The sequence below is a fragment of the Physella acuta genome, unplaced genomic scaffold (genome assembly GCF_028476545.2).
Source record: "Physella acuta isolate Inbredline_101_S28 unplaced genomic scaffold, ASM2847654v3 ptg000088l, whole genome shotgun sequence".
Classification (NCBI taxonomy): domain Eukaryota; kingdom Metazoa; phylum Mollusca; class Gastropoda; family Physidae; genus Physella; species Physella acuta.
In genome coordinates, this window is record NW_026731608.1 from 60,153 (window position 1) to 76,141 (window position 15,989).

Here is a 15,989-nt window from a genome sequence, read left to right on the forward strand (position 1 = left end):
TGGAGAGACACTTGGCAGGTGAAGTAGAGTGTACCTGTTTTTGTGACCTCAGCAAATGAATGGATTGTGTGGTCAGACCCAGCTCAGTCGAAATGGGTGGTTTTAAAAGACAAAAACGTCTTTTTGAATATGGGGTCTGGTTATTTTGTGATGATAAGTGAAAGACATCATGTAATTTATGGATGACCTCCGAAACCCACGGTTACCTAATGATAACGGGTAGTCTAGTTGTTACTAAAGTACTGAAGATTTTAAGGACAAATAAAAGTACATTCAGCATGACCGTGCGGATGTTTAGATAAGTATTATCAGTATTTGTTGTTATAACAAGTTCCATAAATAAAGATTACAGATAAATTAAAATTTTTAAAGTTAAAAATCGTAATTAAAGAATTCTTACCGGGTAGTTAATATTGTATTTATGAAAATATTTTTGTTATTGACATATTCAATAGTTTGGCTGCAACAATTATCTCAACAGTTGTCTTACAAAAATCATAAAAATTGTTTCAATAACAAGCTTTTATATAATTATGCACTAAAGAGAATAAATACACGATTTTCTTTAAATATATAACCATGCACTACTATTTTTAAAACTATAAAGAAAAGTGTGGATCTCTTCTAATTTTTTTTGTAATTAATGTATTGAATATACAGTGACTTGCGATATTTGATAATTACATATTTTTAAAAAATCATATTTTTTCTTTAAATAATTTTTTGAAAAATTAATTAAGCATACAAGTAGGTTAAATTTTATGTCAGATTGCATTGCCATCGGTTTTGACCCACGTGCTAAGTTTGAAACGAATTGGTCTGTTAGGAGTGGTCGTACTTTGACTTAAATAAAAAAATTTAAAACACATTTTTGCCACTCATGTGACAGGCTTTGCAGCTAATTGTTATAATAAAAAGATGAAATTTTCTTTAGCTTCGATTGATGGTTGTAAGATTTATAATTAACACAGGAAATGAATGAAAATGTGGATGTTTAATGTTCGTGTAGATGGTTCTGCGTAAATAGAGCTAGCACGATGAGGGAAGTAGTAAGTAGTCAAACACCGCTTATACTTGGTCTATAGTTTGATCAACACTTCCCCTACGTACCCGTAGCCTATTGAGAGAGTGACAGCGATATTACGATCTCTATTCAAATGTTGACACACACCAGCCTCAGATGTTGGACTATTCATAGATCTACGGAAGCTGGGGTTTACCCGATCATTGGATCTATGACATCATGTTCCTATGTATTCATCCAGCCAAGCCCACACGTTGAAGACGAACTGGCACATGGGTTTGGTAACATTTTGTTTGCTGATGCTGGCATTGATACATTTTTAAACTAAAAAAATGGAAATCTTAGAGATGAAACAATTAATAATTTGGATATTGTGTCTAACATCTCTGTCACATTGTACAGCGTTTGAAGGTAATGTTACATACATTTCTTAAGGTAATGTTACATACATTTCTTAAGGTAATGTTACATACATTTCTTAAGGTAATGTTACATACATTTCTTAGGGTAATGTTACATTTATTTCTTAAGGTAATGTTACATACATTTCTTAGGGTAATGTTATTTGAATATTTTTTATATGAATGACTTAAAAGTGTAATTTTTTAAAGAATGTCTTGAAGATAATGTTACATACATTTCTTAGGGTAATGTTATTTGAATATTTTTTATATGAATGACTTAAGGTGTAATTTTTTAAAGAATGTCTTGAAGGTAATGTTACATACATTTCTTAGGGTAATGTTATTTGAATATTTTTTATATGAATGACTTAAGGTGTGATTTTTTAAAGAATGTCTTGAAGGTAATGTAATTTAACATTTCTTGAAACTAATGTTATATAAATGTCTTGAAAGTAAATTTATCAATTTATATGAGTGTCTTGAAGTTAATGGTATATGAATGTCTTGAAAGTAATTCAATATGAATGTCTTGAAATTAATGATACAGCTATATATATATATATATATATATATATATATATATATATATATATATATATATATATATATATATATATATATATATATATATATATATATATATATATATATATATATATATATATATATATATATATGGTGCGCGGACCTTTGACCACAGGTGCTTTGACCATAGGGGGTTTGACCATAGGGGGTTTGACCACAGCGGAGCTTTGACCATAGGGGCTTTGACCATAGGGGGTTTGACCACAGCGGGCCTTTGACCATAGCGGTGCTTTGACCATAGGGGGTTTGATCATAGGGGGTTTGACCATAGGGGGTTTGACCACAGGCGTTTTCTCAGCAGAGGGTCTTTGATTACAGGTGGTCTATCAACGGGTGTTTTAAATAAAAGCGCTGTGTCCGGCTTTGATCATATGTGTGATAGAATTAACACGATTTTATACATGTTTCCTAAGAGTACGTTAATAGAAATTAACTTGTATTTAAAAAAAAGACAAGAACTATAAAGGCTGGTGCTAGGCCTCGTAGATTTATTTTAAATATAAATGAAACACAAATAATGCGACATATAACAAGTTCACAAATAAATAATGTAGATGTACTTGAAAATACATAGCATATATAAAGGATAAAAAATGATACAAAACTTGCCAACAATATAGTCAAAGATGTAATACATAAAATGGTTAACTAAATGACAGATGTGCTATAGCAGGCAAATATGTCAGTACATCTGTTTGACTATATGTCTGGACAGCACGTTGTACTTTTTCGTGCAGCATCTTGTATCGCTTCTCAGCTGCGTAGCTTGCCCCTGCGACACCATGCAAGAAAGTTGTCTATGTCTTTTGCCGTGTGCAGTCCATCTGTAGACCTTCAAGGAAACGCCACATTGTTGGGTGACTACATTGGAAGAGAGACTGAAGACTGTAATGCCATCCTTCACAAATGTTATTTGTTCGTGCTACACCATCGCCAATCGCGTGCATTTGATTCCAAGTTTCAACTGGAAACAAAACACCTGAGATCAAAGACCCTATGTGGACAAAACACCTATGATCAAAGCCGGACACAGCGCTTGTGATCAAACACCCGTTGATAGACCACCTGTGATCAAAGACCCTCTGATGAGAAAACACCTGTGGTCAAACCCCCTATGGTCAAACCCCCTATGATCAAACTCCCTATGGTCAAAGCACCTCTATGGTCAAACCCCCTATGGTCAAAGCCCCTATGGTCAAAGCTCCGCTGTGGTCAAACCCCCTATGGTCAAACCCCCTATGGTCAAAGCACCTGTGGTCAAAGGTCCTAGGACCATATATATATATATATATATATATATATATATATATATATATATATATATATATATATATATATATATATATATATATATATATATATATATATGCGATGATAATTTGAAAGTAATGTTAGATCAATATAATGAAAGTAATATTATATCAAATGATATATGAAAGTATCATTCAACTAAATTTAATATTTCATAATACTTCATCTAATCCACTAGTTATATTCTTTATTTTAAGTGTACTACAGTAGTTTTTATGAGGAAAGTTATATATATATATATATATATATATATATATATATATATATATATATATAGCTTAGGTCAAGAATTAATTGCAAATATGTCTATTATACAGAAAATAATATAAATTTATTATTCACATTTTGAAGCTATTCACTTCCTATAGAATCATGCAAAAAATATCAAATCCAAGCAAAAAAAAAGTATTTCCAAATCAGTACTCATCAGATCTTCTCTTGCAACTTTGTTTTAACATTTTCTGTACACCCCACTGACGTCTGCCACAGAGTACATCGTGTCCGTCTCTGAGAGGTCCAGTACCAGAGCCAGAAGAAATGTGGAGCTCTGGATGCCGGACATTCTTACACTGGACTTTGTCCTCAAGGACCAGAAGGTTTCCTTACATCTAGAGAGGTCAAGGTTACTTCCTACAGTAACTAGTGGACCAGGTGCTACAACACAGGACATGCAGGTAAATGACGAGAAGGTTTCCTTACATCTAGAGAGGTCAAGGTTACTTCCTACAGTAACTAGTGGACCAGGTGCTACAACACAGGACATGCAGGTAAATGACGAGAAGGTTTCCTTACATCTAGAGAGGTCAAGGTTACTTCCTACAGTAACTAGTGGACCAGGTGCTACAACACAGGACATGCAGGTAAATGACGAGGTTTCCTTACATCTAGAGAGGTCAAGGTTACTTCCTACAGTAACTAGTGGACCAGGTGCTACAACACAGGACATGCAGGTAAATGACGAGGTTTCCTTACATCTAGAGAGGTCAAGGTTACTTCCTACAGTAACTAGTGGACCAGGTGCTACAACACAGGACATGCAGGTAAATGACGAGAAGGTTTCCTTACATCTAGAGAGGTCAAGGTTACTTCCTACAGTAACTAGTGGACCAGGTGCTACAACACAGGACATGCAGGTAAATGACGAGAAGGTTTCCTTACATCTAGAGAGGTCAAGGTTACTTCCTACAGTAACTAGTGGACCAGGTGCTACAACACAGGACATGCAGGTAAATGACGAGAAGGTTTCCTTACATCTAGAGAGGTCAAGGTTACTTCCTACAGTAACTAGTGGACCAGGTGCTACAACACAGGACATGCAGGTAAATGACGAGGTTTCCTTACATCTAGAGAGGTCAAGGTTACTTCCTACAGTAACTAGTGGACCAGGTGCTACAACACAGGACATGCAGGTAAATGACGAGGTTTCCTTACATCTAGAGAGGTCAAGGTTACTTCCTACAGTAACTAGTGGACCAGGTGCTACAACACAGGACATTCAGGTAAATGACGAGGTTTCCTTACATCTAGAGAGGTCAAGGTTACTTCCTACAGTAACTAGTGGACCAGGTGCTACAACACAGGACATGCAGGTAAATGACGAGGTTTCCTTACATCTAGAGAGGTCAAGGTTACTTTATACAGTAACTAGTGGACCAGGTGCTACAACAGAGGACATTCAGGTAAATGACGAGGTTTCCTTACATCTAGAGAGGTCAAGGTTACTTCCTACAGTAACTAGTGGACCAGGTGCTACAACACAGGACATGCAGGTAAATGACGAGAAGGTTTCCTTACATCTAGAGAGGTCAAGGTTACTTCCTACAGTAACTAGTGGACCAGGTGCTACAACACAGGACATGCAGGTAAATGACGAGAAGGTGTCCTTACATCTAGAGAGGTCAAGGTTACTTCCTACAGTAACTAGTGGACCAGGTGCTACAACACAGGACATGCAGGTAAATGACGAGAAGGTTTCCTTACATCTAGAGAGGTCAAGGTTACTTCCTACAGTAACTAGTGAACCAGGTGCTACAACACAGGACATGCAGGTAAATGACGAGAAGGTGTCCTTACATCTAGAGAGGTCAAGGTTACTTCCTACAGTAACTAGTGGACCAGGTGCTACAACACAGGACATGCAGGTAAATGACGAGAAGGTTTCCTTACATCTAGAGAGGTCAAGGTTACTTCCTACAGTAACTAGTGGACCAGGTGCTACAACACAGGACATGCAGGTAAATGACGAGGCTTACATCTAGAGAGGTCAAGGTTACTTCCTACAGTAACTAGTGGACCAGGTGCTACAACACAGGACATGCAGGTAAATGACGAGAAGGTTTCCTTACATCTAGAGAGGTCAAGGTTACTTCCTACAGTAACTAGTGGACCAGGTGCTACAACACAGGACATGCAGGTAAATGACGGGAAGGTTTCCTTACATCTAGAGAGGTCAAGGTTACTTCCTACAGTAACTAGTCGACCAGGTGCTACAACACAGGACATGCAGGTAAATGACGAGGCTTACATCTAGAGAGGTCAAGGTTACTTCCTACAGTAACTAGTGAACCAGGTGCTACAACACAGGACATGCAGGTAAATGGCGAGGCTTACATCTAGAGAGGTCAAGGTTACTTCCTACAGTAACTAGTGGACCAGGTGCTACAACACAGGACATGCAGGTAAATGACGAGAAGGTTTCCTTACATCTAGAGAGGTCAAGGTTACTTCCTACAGTAACTAGTGGACCAGGTGCTACAACACAGGACATGCAGGTAAATGACGAGAAGGTTTCCATACATCTAGAGAGGTCAAGGTTACTTCCTACAGTAACTAGTGGACCAGGTGCTACAACACAGGACATGCAGGTAAATGACGAGGCTTACATCTAGAGAGGTCAAGGTTACTTCCTACAGTAACTAGTGAACCAGGTGCTACAACACCGGACATGCAGGTAAATCACGAGGTTTACATCTAGAGAGGTCAAGGTTATTTACTACAGTAAATTGTGTGACCATTTTTCTTATAAGCTATACGTATGAGTCCATAGTAACCGTATTCAAAATAATTTTCCTCGTGTTAAATGTGCCAGGATCAGAGGACTATGTAAACACCAAATTGTCAAAGTGTTGTCGTGGACGAACCGTCTCACTCGAGCATGTATTATACCAGCCAGCATCAAATCACCATACAACAAACATTAATTAAGAAAAACAAGACATTAATCGTGAAATGTAATTAAACACCTACAGATGTGTTGACCATGCCAATGTGTTTACCGAACAAACCAAAACTGTGAAACAATTTAAAACCTCTAAAATAGGTTTACCACAATAATGATTTCCCAGAACACTGCCAGGACTGTTTCCATTTTACTGACGATACAACATGCCTATGTGAATCAGAAACTTCTAATTAACCAGCTAAAATAATGATGAGTAATTAGAGTGAACATTCGAGAATAAAATAAATTTTTAAACCACCAGAATAATTTTTTCCCTTGTTCAGGATGTGGCTGTCTACACAGACCTATCAAAAAACGGAGCCTTTATTGTGAAGAAGTTGGCTGGGAAATACACATTGGTAACTTATTTCATTTATCTTTTAGCCATAAAACATGCTTTAATCCAGTGTTCCTCGGCTTCCGTACCAAATCGGTTTTACCAAAGATATTCTCATTTAGAAAAACGTTTTCTCGTACTACAATTTTGTTGTTATTTAATTGTTGATTGCCCGAAACTGCATAATAGAATATCTAACATCTCTAAACTGCTAACTACGTATCTTTTTTATATTTGTACAGGAGGGAAACTTTGCACACGACACGGTGGAGTGGCAGGTTGAACCGTTAGACAGGGACAGACGTAGTGCAGACGGTGACCTCCATTTGCATAAAATTTCCCACTTCATGTTGAACAATACAACGATAAGTTTATTGGGAGATGCAGTAATCGACCCAGTAGGTGAGTCAATTATCAAATTTTTACAGATTCACCCCCCCCCCCCCCCACCAATGTTGACGATTTAAAATGCAAGCCTTACCGTGAGTTTAAAAACTTTAAAATCTTTTAAACTGCGGCGTATCTAGAGAGACCCGAACTGGTAAGGACCCATCACAAGGGCAGACAACCAAAACTTTCTTCCTCACGTCGCAAAAGGGCAACAGTTGTACACACTGTAGAGATTGCCATGGTTGTAGACTTCGCTGATTACAGCAAGTAAGTGGGGTGGGGGTTGGGGTGGGGTTGGTTGTAGACTTCGCTGATTACATCAAGTAAGTGGGGTGGGGGTGGGGGATGGTTGTAGACTTCGCTGATTGCAGCAAGTAAGTGGGGGTGGGGGTGGGGGTGGGGTTGGTTATAGACTTCGCTGATTACAGCAAGTAAGTGGGGTGGGGGTGGGGGATGGTTGTAGACTTCGCTGATTGCAGCAAGTAAGTGGGGGTGGGGGTGGGGGTGGGGTTGGTTATAGACTTCGCTGATTACAGCAAGTAAGTGGGGGTTGGGGTGGGGTTGGTTGTAGACTTCGCTGATTACATCAAGTAAGTGGGGTGGGGGTGGGGGATGGTTGTAGACTTCGCTGATTGCAGCAAGTAAGTGGGGGTGGGGGTGGGGGTGGGGTTGGTTATAGACTTCGCTGATTACAGCAAGTAAGTGGGGTGGGGGTGGGGTTGGTTGTAGACTTCGCTGATTACAGCAAGTAAGTGGGGTGGGGGTGGGGGTGGGGGATGGTTGTAGACTTCGCTGATTACATCAAGTAAGTGGGGTGGGGGTGGGGGATGGTCGTAGACTTCGCTGATTGCAGCAAGTAAGTGGGGTGGGGGTGGGGTGGGGGGATGGTTGTAGACTTCGCTGATTACAGCAAGTAAGTGGGGTGGGGGTGGGGGTGGGGGATGGTTGTAGACTTCGCTTATTACAGCAAATAAGTGGGGTGGGGATGGTTGTATGTTAGTGAGTGATGTCATAATATTATGGAGAAGAGCGAAGACATTAGTTTGGTCAGGGGAGTTCATCCAATTAATACTGTATCTCTACAGGTGGGTTTCGATTGAGGGACTTGCCAATGCAATACCAGCGATGCGGGTTTGGTACACTTACGTTGCCCAAATGGTATGTGGTTTACTTACCTTACACCAGGGGCGGAACTATAGTGCCGCCAGACCCCGCAATGCGGGGGGGCCCACGCCATTTAGGGGCCCAGAGCCGACCATAATAAATTTTTTTATAGTTAAAAAAAAAGTAAATTTTCTTTCATTTTTGACTCGATGGTTGTTTTGTAAAAAATTACCGTAGCTGCGGTTGGATTATCTTTATTCTATAGACACCACCCTACGCTCTTGTTTCATCTTTTTCCCTTTGTTTTTAAACAACTTTGAAAGCTGAGTATTTCTCCTACAATTAAACTTATCAAAGATAAGCAAATGTTCAAACCACTTCCATGACTTATTTCCCTTTTTTAAAAAATAGTCAAATAGGGGTGATCATAAGCTCCTTTTAATAGATTTGTACTAAACAAATTAAAAAGCAATTACTTCTCTTAATTATTATTTTTTATAAGTAATTACTAAAGAATGATATTGTATAAAAGGGAAATGTATTGAAATGTATTAAATCAATAATATTTTAAACATTAATAATATAATTATGAGAAAACACATAAAAATAAACATAACACGAGACACCATTACTTATGCAAAGCTTTCATATTTTATATTATTTTGACCGACAGGAGGATAAGAGGGCTTCTATCAAAAATCAATAAAAACTGATTTTCACAAAACACGCTAATGCACTTACACACATGACATGATGTTGAAATTTTTTTTTTTATTGATGCTTTTTCAAATCCCGAACAGGATTTATATATATATATATATATATATATATATATATATATATATATATATATATATATATATATATATATATGGGGGGGGCCTAAAACATTTTTTTGCGGGGTGGCCCTTTTTTTCTAGTTCCGCCACTGCCTTACACACATGATTTCTTATAAGAATTGTTTACATTTTTTAACTTATAACATACGATTATTAGCATTTATAATATATCAGAATTTAGAGACGTCATAGCAGATGGTGATTTAAAATGTCCTATTGAAAGTTCTCTTAAATTCACCAGATTTACATCCGTTATCAATCAATTGTTGATCCTGCCATACAGATCAGGACAACTGTGACGATTCTCAAAATATTAACGGTGAGTACCCTATACAGTAGACTGGGGGGAATGGCCTAGATGAAGAGTATAGAAAAAAAAACACGTCAAGCATCTCTCTTACACGAACCAATGTTTGACCAGAAAAATAATCTCCAGTGTAAAACGTCTTTGCTGTGCGCTATTTCTCATCTTCCAAGGTTAGGTAATTTAGAATTATATCCTAGTCTCAGTACTGACCATATCCAAATGTCTGCCCCAACTTGCACACAAAATGTGTGACTAACTAGCACACTACCAAACCTGTTACATTATTTACATTTCATGAAAATAACTTTATTTATAAATTTTACTCAATTTTTCCTCAAAATATCTTTCTCGTCAGAGCATCAATGACGACGCCTTTATCAGAAATTTAACAGATGTTAACGGGGTGTTTGACCAGACCAAGGGACTGAACTCTTTCTCAGCCTGGTGCCAGAAACAGAGCGACATTCCAGCCAGTGACCACTACATGTTGTTTACTGGGTACACACTAACTTTTAGTGACCACTACATGTTGTTTACTGGGTACACAGTAACGGTCCTTTTAGTGACCACTACATGTTGTTTACTGGGTACACACTAACTTTTAGTGACCACTACATGTTGTTTACTGGGTACACACTAACTTTTAGTGACCACTACATGTTGTTTACTGGGTACACACTAACGGTTTTTTTTGTGACCACTACATGTTGTTTACTGGGTACACACTAACTTTTAGTGACCACTACATGTTGTTTACTGGGTACACACTAACTTTTAGTGACCACTACATGTTATTTACTGGGTACACACTAACTTTTAGTGACCACTACATGTTGTTTACTGGGTACACACTAACTTTTAGTGACCACTACATGTTGTTTACTGGGTACACACTAACTTTTAGTGACCACTACATGTTGTTTACTGGGTACACACTAAATTTTAGTGACCACTACATGTTGTTTACTGGGTACACACTAACTTTTAGTGACCACTACATGTTGTTTACTGGGTACACAGTAACGGTCCTTTTAGTGACCACTACATGTTGTTTACTGGGTACACACTAATGGTTCTTTTAGTGACCACTACATGTTATTTACTGTGTACACACTAACTTTTAGTGACCACTACATGTTGTTTACTGGGTACACACTAACTTTTAGTGACCACTACATGTTGTTTACTGGGTACACACTAACTTTTAGTGACCACTACATGTTATTTACTGTGTACACACTAACTTTTAGTGACCACTACATGTTGTTTACTGGGTACACACTAACTTTTAGTGACCACTACATGTTGTTTACTTGGTACACACTAACTTTTAGTGACCACTACATGTTGTTTACTGGGTACACACTAACTTTTAGTGACCACTACATGTTGTTTACTGGGTACACACTAACTTTTAGTGACCACTACATGTTGTTTACTGGGTACACACTAACTTTTAGTGACCACTACATGTTATTTACTGGGTACACACTAACTTTTAGTGACCACTACATGTTATTTACTGGGTACACACTAACGGTCCTTTTAGTGACCACTACATGTTGTTTACTGGGTACACACTAACTTTTAGTGCCCACTACATGTTGTTTACTGGGTACACACTAACGGTCCTTTTAGTGACCACTACATGTTGTTTACTGGGTACACACTAACTTTTAGTGACCACTACATGTTGTTTACTGGGTACACACTAACTTTTAGTGACCACTACATGTTGTTTACTGGGTACACACTAACTTTTAGTGACCACTACATGTCGTTTACTGGGTACACACTAACGTTTAGTGACCACTACATGTTGTTTACTGTGTACACACTAACTTTTAGTGACCACTACATGTTGTTTACTGGGTACACACTAACTTTTAATGACCACTACATGTTGTTTACTGGGTACAAACTAACTTTTAGTGACCACTACATGTTGTTTACTGGGTACACACTAACTTTTAGTGACCACTACATGTTGTTTACTGGGTACACACTAACTTTTAGCGACCACTACATGTTGTTTACTGGGTACACACTAACTTTTAGTGACCACTACATGTTGTTTACTGGGTACACACTAACTTTTAGTGACCACTACATGTTGTTTACTGGGTACACACTAAATTTTAGTGACCACTACATGTTGTTTACTGGGTACACACTAACTTTTAGTGACCACTACATGTTGTTTACTGGGTACACACTAACTTTTAGTGACCACTACATGTTGTTTACTGGGTACACACTAACTTTTAGTGATCACTACATGTTATTTACTGGGTACACACTAACGGTCCTTTTAGTGACCACTACATGCTGTTTACTGGGTACACACTAACTTTTAGTGACCACTACATGTTGTTTACTGGGTACACACTAACTTTTAGTGACCACTACATGTTGTTTACTGGGTACACACTAACTTTTAGTGACCACTACATGTTGTTTACTGGGTACACACTAAATTTTAGTGACCACTACATGTTGTTTACTGGGTACACACTAACTTTTAGTGACCACTACATGTTGTTTACTGGGTACACACTAACTTTTAGTGACCACTACATGTTGTTTACTGGGTACACACTAACTTTTAGTGACCACTACATGTTGTTTACTGGGTACACACTAACTTTTAGTGACCACTACATGTTATTTACTGGGTACACACTAACTTTTAGTGACCACTACATGTTGTTTACTGGGTACACACTAACTTTTAGTGACCACTACATGTTGTTTACTGGGTACACACTAACTTTTAGTGACCACTACATGTTGTTTACTTGGTACACACTAACTTTTAGTGACCACTACATGTTGTTTACTGGGTACACACTAACTTTTAGTGACCACTACATGTTATTTACTGGGTACACACTAACTTTTAGTGACCACTACATGTTGTTTACTGGGTACACACTAACTTTTAGTGACCACTACATGTTGTTTACTGGGTACACACTAACTTTTAGTGACCACTACATGTTGTTTACTGGGTACACACTAACTTTTAGTGACCACTACATGTTATTTACTGGGTACACACTAACTTTTAGTGACCACTACATGTTGTTTACTGGGTACACACTAACTTTTAGTGACCACTACATGTTGTTTACTTGGTACACACTAACTTTTAGTGACCACTACATGTTGTTTACTGGGTACACACTAACTTTTAGTGACCACTACATGTTATTTACTGGGTACACACTAACTTTTAGTGACCACTACATGTTGTTTACTGGGTACACACTAACTTTTAGTGACCACTACATGTTGTTTACTGGGTACACACTAACTTTTAGTGACCACTACATGTTGTTTACTGGGTACACACTAACGGTCCTTTTAGTGTATTTTTAAATATCTGTAAAATACGTGTCTTCTTTACCTGCACCTTTAGCCACGCCTTTAGCTGGTTATTGTTTCATCTGTACAGGTTCGACATCGCCTACGTCACAGGTGTTGCGTTCTTAAGTCGGGTCTGTACCAGTCAAGGTGTGTCATTATGTGAAAACACCTTTGATGGGGGAATTGGTATACTGGCGTCTCATGAACTAGGACATAGGTAATTGGTTCTATGTTTCACAGTTGTTCTGGTTTAATTAGACATTGCTCTAAATTGATTTGCCTGTCTGACATGACTCTTACAAATATCTAAACATCATTCCTCTACCTCAGCCTGTCTGACATGACGCTTACAAATATCTAACCATCATTCCTCTACCTCAGCCTGTCTGCGTCACACGACGCTGACACCAACGCTGTTTGTACTGACGCCGACATGTTCATCATGGCCACGACGTACACGTCCAGAATTCCCGCAGCTCAAGAAGGCAATTCCTGGAAATTCTCCAGTTGTTCCATCAACTCTTTTAAGACTTACCTCAGCGGGTAAACAGAATATCTCTAGCTGTTTTTTATTTTACAACACCAACAAGAAAACAAAATGTTAAGGCATTTTTTTATAAATCAATAAACTGATAAATGTAACTATCTTATTTAAAACTTTTTCTTTCGGCGGCAGGAAAACGTGCACATTACCAGAATACACGTCATCAAACGATGTCCTACCAAGTCCTGGACCCGGTCAAAGGGCAGGAGAGGTCTTTAGCCGAGACAAACAATGTCAACGTGCCATGAGAAACTCAACCAGCACCTACTGTCCTGTAAGAATCTTAAAAATTATAGCGATAGAATGTAAATATATTTTTCGAATATATAAAATATAGCTTTTTTTAAAATTTAGAATCACCAGGAACAGTATGGCGGGGAGGCTGCTATATGTCGCGGTATGTTGTGCAGCATACCATCCAATCCAGGCTCCTGCCAGTATGTCTTACCTTTAGAGTATACACCTTGTGGCACTGACAAGGTGAGAGACTGAGATACGTGCTACATAACACAGTCTGGCTTCAATTTATTAGTTCTATATACATTTTAACTATACAACACAACCTAAAACCCATGCTTAGAGTATATATGTAATACATTTGTCATGATTGTACTATTAACAAAACATTCAGACGCTAGCGCTTAACAAGGTTAACCTCATAACGAAGCGATATGGACAGATAGTTTATATGTGCTTGGATGTGTTAACAATTGGAATGTCATTCTTTTCAGTGGTGCTTGAATGGATACTGTGTGAACAAAAATCAAACAAGTACGACCATCACAACAACTACACCTACAACACCTACAACAACTACAACACGTAGCACAACGACAACACCTACAACAACTACAACACGTAGCACAACAACAACACCTACAACAACAACACCTATAACAACTACAACAACAACACCTACAACAACTACAACACGTAGCACAACAACAACACCTACAACAACTACAACACGTAGCACAACAACAACACCTACAACAACAACACCTACAACTACAACAACAACAACACCTACAACAACTACAACACGTAGCACAACAACAACAACAACACCTACAACAACTACAACACGTAGCGCAACAACAACACCTACAACAACTACAACACGTAGCACAACAACAACACCTACAACAACAACACCTACAACTACAACAACAACAACACCTACAACAACTACAACACGTAGCACAACAACAACAACACCTACAACAACAACTCCTACAACAACAACACCTACAACAACTACAACACGTAGCACAACGACAACACCTACAACAACAACACCTACAACAACAACAACACCTACAACAACAACACCTACAACAACTACAACACGTAGCACAACGACAACACCTACAACAACAACAACACGTAGCACAACAACAACACCTACAACAACAACACCTACAACAACTACAACACGAAGCACAACAACAACACCTACAACAACTACACCTTCAACACGTAGCACAACGTCACCGACACCGAAACCCACAATCAGTACAACACGTATATCAACAACACCAACATCATCATTGCCTACTACAACACCAGCACCTACAACAACTACACATACACCAACGAAAGCTTTAATACCTTCATGGACCCGACTAGACCAATGTGCTATATTTGCTTTTAGACACGACATGGATGGCTGGCTCTACTGCAAAAGGTAGGAGCTTTTGAATTGTTCGCTTTATTTTTTTAAATTTATTTTTATTTATAATTTATGTTTAAATAATTGTACTTAATTTTTTCACAAAAAAAACTGTACGTCTAATACTGTGTCATTTGATGAATGTATAATTATTGAAACATGATAATGTTGATGTAAGCTGTTTTATAAAAATAAGTTAAATACTTTCCATAAATATATCTATATTTCATATACATAACAAAGCCAAATTTTCACAGCGTTGTTGTCCAATACGAAGAAGAACAGCGGCGTATCCTGTGGGAGGTAGCTAAGAATAACCTGGACAAGCGAACAGCTGACAGAAAAAACATGGACGAGATTTTGAAGTCTGTCGGCGATCAGCTGACCGACATGCCAGCTTCAAAACTCGCTCTGGCGCTGAAAACGTTCGTTGAAAAATGTTAGTCGTTCAACCAGAAGGCGACCACACTGCTCCCAAATGTGTTTTATGTTTTCTATTAAAATTCTGCATTTCAAAAAATCTGTGTATGTCTGATATTGTCACGTGTACCAGTTTCCGTCTAACTAAACGCAAAAATCGTGTTCATTTTGTTGATCGTCATTTTCAAATCTACAATTACTTTAATTCATACTTTGTTCTCAACAACTAGGGGAGACTACTCCGTTTTGATTATTATTGTGTGTATAACATTCCAGTGTCTTACAATAGAATTCCCTTGTGACAGATTGTATTCTCTTGAATGTATCAAATTTTTATTTATTTCCGGTGACTGGAAGTAGTACATTCCGGTCATTCCGATTTCTCAAAAAATATCGTTCTACCGGACTGGTTGTTTCCAGCTTTTCGATGACAATGCACGGTGACATAAATGTAACTTAATTG

The 15,989-nt window shown here is 38.1% G+C and overlaps 1 protein-coding gene across 2 annotated transcripts; it reads left to right on the forward strand.

Annotated features, from left to right (window-relative positions):
• Window positions 1-7,458: 7,458 nt before the first annotated feature.
• On the forward strand, window positions 7,459-15,555 carry LOC131927634 (mucin-2-like). 2 transcript variants are annotated; one of them, XM_059283384.1, is made up of 10 exons: window positions 7,459-7,538; window positions 8,357-8,429; window positions 9,456-9,533; window positions 9,877-10,019; window positions 12,979-13,107; window positions 13,272-13,433; window positions 13,567-13,708; window positions 13,789-13,914; window positions 14,166-15,121; window positions 15,364-15,555. In XM_059283384.1, the coding sequence occupies exons 1-10, from the start codon at window positions 7,510-7,512 to the stop codon at window positions 15,548-15,550; spliced, it is 2,025 nt and encodes a 674-aa protein (XP_059139367.1). In that variant the 5' UTR covers window positions 7,459-7,509; the 3' UTR covers window positions 15,551-15,555. The 2 variants fall into 2 exon arrangements, with proteins under 2 accessions (XP_059139367.1, XP_059139377.1); XM_059283394.1 differs by lacking the exon at window positions 7,459-7,538 and adding an exon at window positions 8,165-8,184.
• The last annotated feature ends 434 nt before the right edge of the window (window positions 15,556-15,989 follow it).

Coding starts and splice junctions, on each gene's coding strand:
- LOC131927634 (XM_059283384.1), top strand. CDS start 7,510: ATGGTTGTAGACTTCGCTGATTACAGCAA. Junction 7,539..8,356: donor GACTTCGCTGATTACAGCAA/GTAAGTGGGGTG, acceptor GTATCTCTACAG/GTGGGTTTCGATTGAGGGAC. Junction 9,534..9,876: donor CGATTCTCAAAATATTAACG/GTGAGTACCCTA, acceptor CTTTCTCGTCAG/AGCATCAATGACGACGCCTT.